Source organism: Diadema setosum, chromosome 14 (assembly GCF_964275005.1).
Source record: "Diadema setosum chromosome 14, eeDiaSeto1, whole genome shotgun sequence".
In the NCBI taxonomy this organism is placed as follows: domain Eukaryota; kingdom Metazoa; phylum Echinodermata; class Echinoidea; order Diadematoida; family Diadematidae; genus Diadema; species Diadema setosum.
The window spans coordinates 2,880,074-2,893,966 of record NC_092698.1 but is presented as its reverse complement, the minus strand read 5'-3'; the positions used below and the strand labels follow the sequence as shown (position 1 = coordinate 2,893,966).

The 13,893-nt window shown below is 39.3% G+C and overlaps 1 protein-coding gene across 1 annotated transcript in view; it reads right to left on the bottom strand.

Annotated features, from left to right (window-relative positions):
* LOC140237830 (ATP-dependent RNA helicase DHX30-like) overlaps window positions 1-13,893 on the bottom strand; it is a 30,939-nt gene that overhangs the window by 16,586 nt on the left and 460 nt on the right. Inside the window, exons 2-10 of the mRNA XM_072317760.1 lie at window positions 13,632-13,713; window positions 12,778-13,034; window positions 11,179-11,343; window positions 10,437-10,684; window positions 7,418-7,568; window positions 5,581-5,764; window positions 3,942-4,101; window positions 2,139-2,379; window positions 1,308-1,385 (exon numbers count right to left, since the gene is read on the bottom strand). Coding sequence (XP_072173861.1) covers window positions 1,308-1,385; window positions 2,139-2,379; window positions 3,942-4,101; window positions 5,581-5,764; window positions 7,418-7,568; window positions 10,437-10,684; window positions 11,179-11,343; window positions 12,778-13,034; window positions 13,632-13,713 — 1,566 coding nt within the window. The remainder of the gene's footprint in view (window positions 1-1,307; window positions 1,386-2,138; window positions 2,380-3,941; window positions 4,102-5,580; window positions 5,765-7,417; window positions 7,569-10,436; window positions 10,685-11,178; window positions 11,344-12,777; window positions 13,035-13,631; window positions 13,714-13,893) is intronic.

Sequence of the window (13,893 nt, the reverse complement as noted above, 5' to 3'; positions counted from 1 at the left end):
TGCAAGGAAATAATCGACTGCAAGTTGGTCTTCATTTCCATTCAAATATTTATTAACAACAACAACAAAATCAATAAGCTTATTTCAGAAGGATTTGATAGCCTAAGTTCTATAAATTTGTAGTGCTTCTGTATTTAATCACTTTACAAGGATGAGCATCATGGGAAATGATTGTAAAAAGAATTTTCTGTACCTTCAAAGATGTAATAACACAAAGTATTAATATGCTTTGCATATTTCTACGAATCAAACACTTCCAGTCTTTTCACTTTTTCATTATCACTCTCCTCTTTCCAAATTCTGTTCTACGTCTGATGCACATACATAGTTCACTTTATTCTATTTTTTTTCTCATGTAATGTCTTTGTACTTGTTCTTATCATATCACTGCTTGTCATCTTATCTGTAAGTGTATAGACCGATCTGATGTGACAAAACACCTGCCATTAAAGGGAACGCAAACCCTAAGAGCAATGTGGATTGAGTGAAAGCAGCAACATTAGTAGAACACATCAGTGAAAGTTTGAAGAAAATCGGACAATCGATGCAAAAGTTATGAATTTTTAAAGTTTTGGTGTTGGAACCGCTGGATGAAGAGACTACTAGAGCTTATGACGTATGAGTGGACAACAATATAAAGAAAATATAAAGAAAATTCCACAAAAATTCATTTTTCATGAAAATTACAAATTCCATCGTCTTGATACTGACATATGTTAAGGGTAGCAATTATTCTCCCTGCTTTCTAAAAGCGGCTAGTCAAGTGCTCTTTCAAAATGCTAGAAAAGTGAATTTTTGTTGAATTTTCTTTATAGTTTCTTTGTACTGTTGTCCACTCATACGTCATAACCTCTAGTAGTCTCCTCATCCAGCGGTTCCAACACCAAAACTTTAAAAATTCATAACTTTTGCATCGATTGTCCGATTTTCTTCAAACTTTCACTGATGTGTTCTACTAATGTTGCTGCTTTCACTCAATCCACATTACTCTTTGGGTTTGCGTTCCCTTTAAATTGCAATGTCCCAGTTGTGCATGCATACGCTGAATGCATGACAAACCAGGTGCCATGTATATCACGCATTCTCATATGCATGAGTGAATAGGACTCCGCAGCAATGGCAAATTTTACTTCCAGGTCAGATCGGTCTACATACAGGGAGCCATTGTAAAGCAGTTATCAAACTGAATGTGCCAGCCCAATATTGTTAAACAAAACATGAATAAAATAAACAAATAAAACTGCACATAATTTAAAACAGTCGGTGATTTATGGGAGTGTCAAAAAATCTGTCCTGTGGGATCTCACCTTTCCCCAGTCAGCTTTCAATTTGTCGTTCACACTTCGGATGTCCTGCCAGCTTGGGAGGAAGCACAAGATGGCGCCCTGTCAAAAAGTGCACACGGTCAGCAAAAAACATTGTGATAATACAGACCTAGTATCCACAGCTGTACTCTTCATTCTGAGACATTGTCCTCTTACATTACCCCTACCCCCCCCCCCCAAACAAAAACAAAAATACTATTATCACAGCATTGCCTAGCTGGCACCCATTTATACACTAGGACAGATGTGGACATTGTGGCTAAAACATCTTGACCTAGGATGTATTTTGAGGGTAGGATTAAAATGCAGAATCTTCTGTTCAAAAGTTTATAAATTTCTCATCAAACTTTACAACAAAACTGATCACTGCTGCAGCTCTCAGATTTGAAATAGATTACCTCTTGATCCCAAGATTCTCCCTAAAAAGCCTCTTCCTGTCAAAAAAAATAGTTTTATTTTTTGTTTTGTTTTGTTTGTTTGTTGTTGCTGTTGTTTTGTTTTGTTTTGATATGTTTTTTAAGTTAATTGCTACATTATTAAATATGAAACAAGGAATCACAGGGAGCATTTCATTCATATATGTCTACATCCTTCCATTTGCTTATCTCCAACTGGCACAGATGTGAGAAATCTAATTGTCAATGAATAGAGATGACCTAATCCCACAATAAATTTTGTTTCACTTATGGCCTTCCTCTTGAACTGGGGCACATTACTACACCTGAGTGGGATGAATAAGCTTGGCAAGATAAGATATTCCTGCTTCAACTTATAAAAGGATTGCATTACATGAAATATTTTCTATGCACTCACGGGAGGCTTTTTTTGGTCGATGGCCTTGATGACGTCGACCACCAGATCGACGTTTGTGGGCGGGGCCTTGCCAGTCAACTTCTTCCCCCTTGTTATCCTCGTCTTCTCCTGATTGGCTCGCTCTGCCTGGAAAATTGGACTCTTGTGGGTGCTGGGGTTGATGCCCAGCTCTGCCAGAGTCTCGGGGAGGAAGAATTCCTTCACTGGGTGCATGAAGCCAGGCACGTTGATCACAGGGGCACTGGTTGAATGAATGAGAAAAGCGAACACTTTAAAGGTGAATCATACTTTTGGTATACCTGCAGAAACTGTTGATTTTTCCCCTGAAATGGACACAAATGCATAAGAAATGTATGAAATTAAGCTGCAATAACATGACTCAGTTGGATTGTGAGGAAAATTTGAAATATTATGTAAAACTCAATGCCAAAAGTATTGCAATTTCAAAGCATATCAAATCACGGTTTCGGCATAACTCATTACAAATTGGGCCATAGCAGCATCCATCAATTTTTCAAGTAAGAGTAAATCACATACAGCTTGTTGGGAAATAGTCACAAAAAAGCATGATCAATCATCATGTAGCGTCCTACCTACCCACTACTGAACGGGGAGGATGCTAGATCATTCATTCTAAGATAAAGTTGTGTCCAATGATCACACTGGATCTCAAAATACTCCCGTACGACTCATTATCCTACCAAATCATATTGGCGTACAAGTTTTTTTGGTGGACCCTTTTGATACATACTGATAGCAAGTTCTAAATGGTGAAGGATGAATTCTGAGCCCTTCCCAGAACTAGGTTTTACCTTTGATCATGTTCTACAGATTCGTGATGCAGTAACTACATGTATGCCATACTGACTGGAATTGAGGGTAATATTGTCACTGTGTTTCTCCTGAAAAATGGTCTGCATATGATATGGTTGCTATCATTGAAGACTGAATGATTCATCATTCAAAATTTCATCCAGGTAGTCACAGTAAAAGAAGATGATTTCATGTTAGTGCAAAGATTTGTTTTGCTGGATCCATCACGCTTTTACAAAATCTCATCCAATTAAAAAACGAGTTCCTCTGTTCATTTCAGTAAAGTTTTGGGTAACTCATGAGAGGGTGGCCATTTTATTGCTTTTGGCCATTCTTTCAGTATTACACATGACATAATTATATAAACTCATTTAAACGTACAATGAATAACAAAGATCTAATGGCCACTGTCACCTCTTGCACCTTCCCCTTTGTGTTTATATCTGAAGTATTTTCCAAACAAAAAATACTTTATTTGACAAAGCCTTTTGTAATAGATTACCATTCACATATGGATCACTTAGGGCAGGTGGTCATTCTATAGACAGATGGTAGCTACACTAATTTTGACTGCAGCAAAGCCAGAGGGCTTCAACCTCCTTCGGAAACAGTGGCTCACTCTAAACCGCATCCGAACCCTCTGTGCAAGGACAGGCCACTGTCTACACAAATAAAGGGTTCTCGGCTAGCCTGGCGTGTGACTGCAGCCATCCTGACCAAACCCTGCATCACATCTTTGAAGACTACCACCTGCGAAAGTTCCCAGGTGGGATTGACGAACTTGCTCAAGCAAGTGATGCTGCTCTGAACTGGACCCGATGTTAGATATCAACCTATAAGGCTATAACCCCTCACCCACCCTATTGTATTGCATCATACAGCACAAGAAGACTGCATTGATTTTTACTATACAGAAATATTAAATCCAGTCAATCAAATCAAATCAAATCATATCAAAGTACAGACATCAAGGCATGGTACGGAACTCACTTGTCAAAATACTTAGAGAAGAGGGTGGGGTTGATGGAGGCGCTCATGAGCACCAGCTTGATCCTCTCGTTCCGCTTCAGGACGTCTCGAAGGAGGATGAGGAGGAAGTCGATGTTGATGTCCCTCTCGTGAGCCTCATCAATGATCACGTGGCTGACTCCTGCAAAGGGGGTAGTCACATGACCAGTAGGAAGTGAAACCTCTGTATCTTATGATCCACAGCCTCAGATCCAATCAGTTTGACTGCTGAAAACATGGATCCCTCTAAACATTACTACTTTTTTTTTCTTGCAATCTCAAGTCATCCACTGCAAACCCAACAAACAGATATAATCATGTGAACTATGAAGGCCTCAATTTCAAGATAATTCTTACTCTCCCTCCTTAATGCAAAAAAAAAATAGAAATGTCGCTATGGCGACTGGTATGCCTCCGCCATAATGCATGATTCTCCTAATAGGTCTAGATAGTACATGTGGACAATGTGTGATTACATTTTCACAAAATTGGCAAAAATATTAAAATGACAAGTTTGTCACAAATGTGTTAAATGTTCACCTTCCTTGACCTAGGTTTAACTGGATGAATAGGAGAGCATGTATTTGGGATTTAAGGAATTTAACTTGACTTTGACCCATTCATATGTTTATGCATTGAGTAATTTTCAAGGTATGGAGAAAAAGTGCAATTTCTGTATTGAATAGTAAATTGTTACCATTTTCATCTGGCCTTTGACCCTAAAATTCATAAGATAATCACTGTCAGGCAGAACATGCATAAATATGTAGTACGTTTCAAGACAACTTGAGCCACTTCCGAGATATGGAGGAAAAACTTAGTTCAGCACTTTCACTTGATCTTTGACCTTTGAGACAAAAACAAAAGAGAAAAAAAACTTTCCAGAGAATCTCTATTAGGTTATACATGCATACACCAAGCGTAAAAAAAAAAAATAATCCTGCTGGCATTGCATAAACATGACGGAAATAGTAAAATTTTGAAGTGTTGCCCTTGACCTTTGACCCCTGACCTCTGACCCCATGAACCCTACATTCTCTAGATAATCACTGCCAGTCAGTACATGTATAACTATGTTAAATGAAGATACCTTGAACAATTTCCAAGGTACAGAGAAAAAAGGTCAAGTTTTAATATTTTTACTTGACCTTTTGACCTTTGACCTTTGACCTCATGACCCAAACTTTCACCTGAGAATCTTAATTGGGTAATACATGTATACACTAATTTTCAAGAAAATATCTTCAGGCATTGCATAGATATGGTGGAAATAGTGAAATTTTATGTTTTTGACCTTGACTTTTTGACCTTCGACCTTGAGCATGTGCACCCAAAAGTTGATAGGCACAACTTCACCCCCTAATACATATACATGCCAAGTTTCATTAGGATACCTCAAAAGGTTTTGATAGTTACCCTGTCCACAAAATTCATTACGGACGGACGGAAGGACGTACGGACAACCCGAACACATAATCCCTCCGGCACCACTTCGTGGCGGAGGCATAAAAAGTGAATAGTAAAGAGTTTACTGTTTTACACAGCACCCAAACAAATACATGTATATATGGTTTCTGGACTTGATGGGTGAAAATATTGAAATAACCAAAAGTTTTCTCACCCCTGAGATCAGGATTTTGCCTCAGTTTCTGGAGGAGGATCCCCGTGGTACAGAACAGCATACATCCATGATTCTCTGGCGTCATGCGGTCCAGCCGAATCTGGTAGCCAGTCGTCTCCCTCATTCTTTCCCCTCTCTCCAGGGCGATCCTCTTGGCAGTAGATATGACACTCACCCTCCTTGGCTTAGAGATGGGAGAGAGGATTTGGAGGAGGGGCAAACACAGAGTTTGATTGCAAAGTGAGTGAAGCACAAGTTTAAAGGGACTGTTCAGTACTGATTGAGGTGAGGATTCAGATTTATAACATTTTTTTTTGGCAAGATAATGAGAAACCTCTTATGAAATATGAAAGAGCATGTAATTTCAAGAAGGATTCGGTCTTTATTAGATGAAAATTGGCCTTGAAATGTCTGAAGACATCCAAAAAAGCGATCCAAATAAAATTGACAGGTCACGACTTTTACTAGGATCTCTTTGTTTTATGTTGTTTTTAGAAATCTCAGTCATTTCAAAACTGATTTTCATCAAATAAACTTTTGATTCCCCTTAGTATTGTATGCTCTTTAACATTTCATAGAATAGTTTCTAGATATCTTGCAAAACGTTACAAGCTGAATCCTTAGCACCTCAACCAGTACTGTACAGTCCCTTTAACTCGTTGAAGACTAGTCACGAGTATACCCAGGCAGGTGTCTATGGGAAATGAGTGTTATAGCTTTTAAAATCAGCTCATCCTCAACAGGTTAATAAGCAAATAATCATTGACTTCGAGGGCGATGGTACAAACTAACATCGCCAAGGTGATCTGCGAGGTGTCTATCAGCTCTCACCGAATAGGCCAAGCTGAAGGTGAGGGCTGATAGACACCTCAAGAGTCAATCGATATACAAACTTGAGATTTGATGGAAATGTATTTCATCCAACACACAGATTTTCATTTTATAATCCTGCTGAATGTTACAACACAGGTGGCTGTACCGTAAAACCACGGTCCACATCACGGCGGCAGACGAATGAACAAGAGTAGATCTAAGATGATAACGTTGATATTTGGGGGCATTAAATCGAGAATGGAACACATATAGATGATGAATATAGCTGCACAAAAAGCATGGAGGATACCTGTCCATCACCTTTATGAAGAGTCCTTACCGATGCCCACCTAGTGGACACAAATGGAATACCACTGATTTTCACCTCCATCAAGGAAGGAGGCTATGTTTTCATCGGTGTTGGTTTGTTTGTTAGTATATTTTTTTGTTTGTTTGTCTGTGTGCAAAATAACTCAAAAAGTTGTGAAAGGATTTGGATGAAACTTACAGGAAAGTTTGAGAATAACACAAGGGACAGATGATTAAATTTTGGTAGTGTTTCAGGAATTTTTATGGATCTTATGAAGGATTTTCAATATTTTGGTAGGTAGGGTCAATGAACTTGGGAGTGCAAGCTGTGCATTTTTTGAGGTTGGCATATGCACACCAAAGTGCATGCTCTAGTTTCTGCTAACACAAGGCACAGCACATTTTTTTAGGTTTGCATATGCGCACTGATGTGCATGCTCTAGTTTCTGCTAGCGCGAGGCGTTGGGCAGCTGGGAGTTTATGATGTAACAAAAAGCTTCTATATTGGGAAATCGGGCAATTTTCAGCATGCATACGCATGGGTGGAAATCACTGATCTCTATGGAAGAACAAGATCAGTGGTGGAAATGAGCTGCATGCTTGGCGGAGGTCTGCGCTCTCACAGTGCTTCTGAAGTTTGTTTGTTTGTTTGTTGTTTTTTTTAATGCCTCTCAAATGAAGTTGATCAGAGCAAGGAATGAACTTTGGAGGATACCTGAGTCGTGACAACATTGCAGCGAGAGCCCACCGCTCGTTGGATCCAATCGTCCAGGATGAATTGCGGCACTTGGGTGGTCTTCCCACATCCAGTCTCCCCGCACAGGACTGTCACCTGGTTTTCGTCGATGATTGACACTATCTCGTCCCTGGTGGATAGGCGCAAAATTGATAACAGTCTCACATTCACGTTTTACATCCTGCTCAATTTCTGTACATATAAACGCATAATATGAAGAAAATCATGTATCCTGATCAACACACAAATCTGAGCCCCTTTACCCTTGCCTTTCAATCAACAAAGAGAGACTATTGTATTTACCAAGTAGCTTGAGAGCCAGTAGACCAAGTGCATTACATATGGCCAAATTATTCATTTCAACTAATGCTTGCCATTTGAAAAAACTAGCCAAATTTGTCAGAATTATTATGTTTCAGTTCTCTTCAATACCAAAGAAGAAAGACAGTAGTTTTGTAGAAAGTAAAGTAGATGTGAATGTTTGTACACGTAGTGGTAGAGTAGTTAAACATCCTTTACGCCTTGTTTTGTAAACATATTTATTTATATCTGTTATTTTCACATGTACATGTACATTATCACTTATATTTTTGTATTCATATATTGTAAATATGTTTGTACTCTCATACCCCGAGAGGGAGTCGATAGAGTCAATAAAATCTTACAAAATCTTACAAGAGTGAAATAGTGGTCATAAACTAGCCAAAATCTTATGACAATCAGGGACAGACATAAGAAAGTTGCACATTGGGCTAGACTGGGGAAATTTCATGATCACTTGACGCAAATTTCTGCAGAAATGGAGTGTTGTTGGTTTATGTGATCTTGCAGATACCACATGGCAGCACTGTTAATTTATTTGGAAATAAAACAATGAAAATAATAACATCAAAAGAATACAAAAAATTCTTCCTTGAAAATGACTTTCAAAGTACAGTGACAAGAAGTTATAGAGGTTTGCTTATATTTGCTGTTTGGTAGGAAAAAAAGTACTTTGACTTTGCTTTATATCAGAACTTGTCGCAAATGACAAATATTATGAGATGTTTATACATATAAAAGTTTGTTTTGTTCAATTCATTAGAACATATAACATGGGTGATCAACACCTTTGAGAATTATTGGACAGCAAATATCACTGGAGAACTCATGACTCAATATTCAATGCATATTATTCTGATATAGAGAACTTATGGAAAAAATAGGAAGACAATTACCAAGATGTTACACTACTGGTAGAGTGGTGTGAGTCCAATGAAAACCACACAACTAGGAAGTACTGTACAACCAGAAACAGTAGCAGCATAAAAGTTTTGCACATCTTGAAACTTTCACACATAGGCACCGGCTTTCAATATATTGAGCAAGCATTCACAAACTCAGTCAAAGAGGCCTTTTCATTGGCTGGAAATCCATGCATCCAGTACTTTTGCCATGCATCCAGCAATTACTGGATGCATGATTTTGAAGTACTGGATGCATGGTATTTGTCTACAGCAAGCCAAAAGGAAATGCATCCAGAAAATTTGCCATCCGGTAACATGATCCAACAAGGAAAAGTAGAAATTACGCGGTGCGTAACATATGTCCCCGCCGGAAGTAGCATTTTGTAACAAAATGTGCAATATAGGTAAAAAATCAAGGTCAAAGGTCAAAGAAGTCAAAGGTCAAAATTCTGTGTAGAAGTTTTGAAGCCCTCACCTAGTGCTATCACATAAAGCAAACGGAATCGAAATTGGGTTAGAAATGGCGAAGGAGTAGCATTTTGTAGCCAATGTACAAAATAGGTCAAAAATCAAGGTCAAAGGTCAAAGAAGACAAAGGTCAAAATTCTGTGTAGAAGTTTTGAAGCCCTCACCTAGTGCTATCACATAAAGCAAACGGAATCGAAATCGGGTTAGAAATGGCGAAGGAGTAGCATTCTGTAGCAAAATGCACAATATAGGTCAAAAATCAAGGTCAAAGGTCAAAGAAGTCAAAGGTCAAAATTCTGTGTAGAAGTTTTGAAGCCCTCAACTAGTGCCATCATATAAAGCAAACGGAATCGAAATCGGGTTAAAAATGGCGAAGGAGTAGCATTTCGTAGCAACATGTACAATATAGGTCAAAAATCAAGGTCAAAGGTCAAAGAAGTCAAAGGTCAAAATTCTGTGTAGAAGTTTTGAAGCCCTCACCTAGTGCTATCACATAAAGCAAACGGAATCGAAATCGGGTTAGAAATGGCGAAGGAGTAGCATTTTGTAGCAAAATGTACAATATAGGTCAAAAAATCAAGGTCAAAGGTCAAAGAAGTCAAAGGTCAAAATTCTGTGTAGAAGTTTTGAAGCCCTCACCTAGTGCCATCACATAAAGCAAACGGAATCGAAATCGGGTTAGAAATGGCGAAGGAGTAGCATTTTGTAGCAAAATGTACAATATAGGTCAAAGGTCAAGGTCAAAGGTCACGACTGAAATTCTGTGTACAAGTTTCAAAGCTCCCATGTAGTGCTATCATATAAAGCAAACAGAATCAAAATTGGCTCATAAATGACAGAGAAGTAGCAAATTGAAGATTTTGATCACACACGGACGCACACACGGACACACGGACGGACACACGGACGGACACACGGACGGACACACGGACGGACGGACACACGGACACACACACGTACGGAGCCCGTTTCATAGTCCCCTGCTCGAACTCGTTCGGCGGGGACAAAAATGGATTTCTGGCAAGAAATTTGTCCCTCATTCTATAAAACAGATGACACGCAGTAGAAATAGCGTGCATGCGGTAACTACAGAATTTAACCTAAACCCACTCGGCTTTGCATCATGGGTTAAGCATTCAATAGTTACTTTATGCACACAATTCAGACTGAAACACTCAGACCTGTGCGTTATTTGTACAATATTGTGTGTATTTTATATTCACGAATATTGGCTTATTATTGCAAAATTTAGGAAAGTTTACATGCACATAAAAATTTCCGGTTTTAGAGTATGGCTCCCACACCTCATTTCTGCGATGGGAAGTGACTTGATCACTGTCTGGAGTTCTTTCGGCACTTTGCTGCCCCTGTTCACCAACTTCTGTAGGAGGGCACCACTCTTCCGGTCACTTTTGGCGGTGGAGAGCGGCTGGTACTGCTCGTCCGTGATCACGTCCCGGATGGGGGGATATGGCTCTTCTGGCATCATTGAGGAGTAGAATGGCGTCGGGTTCTCCGACAACACGGTTTCCCCGGCAACAGCTTCATTATCCTGGGGACAGGGTAGGGAAGAGCTCACAACTTGATATCTTACATGATCTGACATTCACATTTCTTGAAGGGAAGTTCATGCACATACATTAACAAGTGAATGCAACTTATCCTCAGGATAAGATAGATGCAGATATAGAATTGACAGTTTAAACAAAAATACTATTCAATTTGACTCATTATGAAAATAATTATTTTCATAATACAATCAATAAAGTATGTTGAATAAGACCGAGGTTTTGGCATATTCAACCCTAATAAGGCCGGGCTTTTTTGGCTATGCTAAAACCAAAGGGGGGGGGGGGAGCTTATTATGCCCCACTCCCCCCCCCCCCCCCCAACAAGATCTCGGCCATCAGTGGTGATAGCGACAAAATTTGGCATGCCTGACATTCACATTGTAATCTACAAGATTGTGTGAAACCATCCAGAAACTCACAGTGTATATGGTAGCCAATCAATCAAGCCCCTAATTTGTGTTTGTTGCATATATACCTTCACATGCTGGACGAGTTTGCAAAGATCGTCCTTGACGGTCTCGTCAAACTCGAGCAGGTCTGGCTGGGTCTGATCTCTCAGGAACTTCCGGATGCTCTCCTTGTCATAGAGAACCTTCTCAGGAAGGTGTGGGTTGTTGTTTTCATCCAGCAGGCCTTGTTCCTATGGCAACAGGAAGAGAAAAAGTTAACAAAGGATATCCCCTAAAACAAAATTCCTACATGCCTTACTGCACAAAATATTTATGCATTGGCTAAACCACTGATTTCAACGATATCTGCTCTACAAATATGTACACCTCCCACCCCCCCCCCCCACCCCCCAATTCTGGAATACACAAACAATAGTATTGTTGGTATGTATAATACACAGGCTACAGCAAATTGGTGTCATTCAGTGCTAATTTGCTTATCAGTCCTATCTAGATCATTCATATCTAGTTGTTTGATGAAAATCTGTACACTTTTAACTACACTGTATAGGGCCTACATAAAGGGCTCAAGTTTAACTAACCACTCAACCTGTTGATGATGAGTCCCGAGTATACTTGGGCAGGTGTCTATGGGAAATGTGTGTTGTATATAGCAAAATCAGTCCATCCTCAACGGGTTAAAGAAGTAGCCCTCTTTTGCCAGACACAAGTTAACCCATTGAAGACAGACTGATTTTGCTACAACACGCATTTCCCATAGATACCTGCCCGAGTATACTTGGGACTCGTCCTCAACGGGTTAAGCAAGCGACATTCAACCACACTGTGCAGTTGATGGGGAAGCTTGTGATTTCTCAAACAATTACTTCATCAGCAATTAATAATAAATATGTACGTATATCCTTTCATTTACATTTAGAATACTTAAGTCTACTCATTTCGACCGTATAGACCTATGATTCACCTTTTACCCTTTCTGCACTGAGAAAAAAAAAATATATATATATATATTATTATTATTATTTCCTGATCAATATCTATCCACTACACCAAATGAAATTAGAACAGACTAACACTGCAAGAGGTGTGTCATATTTGACAGGATGGCACTACCAGGGTATATATTGGTGAATTTTTATCTCAACATCAGCACATTTCATTCCCACCATGTCAGGTGATTTGTGAGTTATTAATTTCTCTCATTCTCATTAGATGATATTATGACAGGACATTCCTAGGTGAAATAATGGATGAAAATTTAAGATTTTGAGGGCAAAAGTACATGTATAATGACATCTTATAAAAGATCATATTAGGTGCATAATTACATATATATATATATATATATATATATATATATATATATATGCATGTATCTACTTCTTTCTTTCATAATAACAGAAAAAATATATTACCACAAGAAATTCCTATAAGAGTTACAGATGAAAAAAAAAAAAATTCTTGGCAAAGTTCAGTTAACTTTGGCTATCAACCTTGAAGATTTGTTCTATGAATATAGCTACACGTCATGTAGCATTAGGACAACTACACAACCTTATTAGACTATGCCTCATGCACCATTCAGGGCAGACATTCGAAAAGGGAATATAGTAGCCTATCAAATTTTCAGAATGAGCTGTGACAATTTCTTTGAGTGTCTGTACCTTTAAAGTGTGGCAGGCCCTGGCTGTGGCCATGATCTCTGCTTCCTTCTTCTTGCGGCCATAACCCTTGAACTCCAGCTCTGCAGGCCAGGAGAGCTTCAGCGTGCTCCTTTTCATGAACGGGTCATTGTTGGTGAGGTAGCGCAGAAACTTGGCCGGCGAATCACTGGTGCCTTGGCTGATCAACTTGTTCAGGATGCCCTTGGGATTTGGAAAATCCTTCAGCAACTTGCCATCCTCTGTGAGATGAGCATTGGCTTTGGTTAAACAACAATGAAGAACAGAATTGATTTCAAGATCCCACTACTCACAGTTAAAGTCATTCATGACCAGGCCCCAGGATACCTGTCTTCCCTAATCGAATGGCGTCATTCCCGCCCTGGCCTTCATTCATCTGGCCTTACTCTCCAGATGCCCATTATGATATCTCAAGGGATATCGAGACCGGGCATTTTCCTCTATCGTTCCTTGCCTATGGAACTCCCCCTCCCCATCTTTTCTCTGTGAAATTGGCAAACTGGAGCACTTTTAAAGCCTCACTCAAGAATCACATCTTACACCAGGCATTCAATTGCTAACTCTCTTGTGGAGTCTTTGCTATATAAATGTTATGGATAATCATCATCATCAAGTGCAACTTCTTTTTTGCTTTTATTCTCTTCACTGCTTACGCAGTGAAAACAGAACCGTTTTGTTGGTAGAGTACAATTAAGAGAAGCAAGCAAATGCATTTTGAGCAACCACACTGAATAGTTAGCAAGTTAAAAAAAAAAAAAAAAGGACACTAAGCAGGCCTACAAGAAGTACATCTATCAAATTCTTGAAAACTCTCATTCAATATGAGAACCCCATACTGAAGGCTGCAAAATCCTTTTCTACCAGTGTAGCGTCTTCCCCATCAGTGTCATCTGCCTGTGGCGATGTGGAATGTCCTGCCTACATTACAACACAACAACAGTGGAACAGATTATCAGCTCCATCTGTCGAGTCCTTCCAGAGCTGCCTGATGATGATGGCACTTGCGCGCCCTCCATAAACAGGTTCCTTTTTATTGCATTCTTTTGTCATGTGTTTTTGGATCACACTCTCAATAATCCAGAAATGGGCAGCGGAACG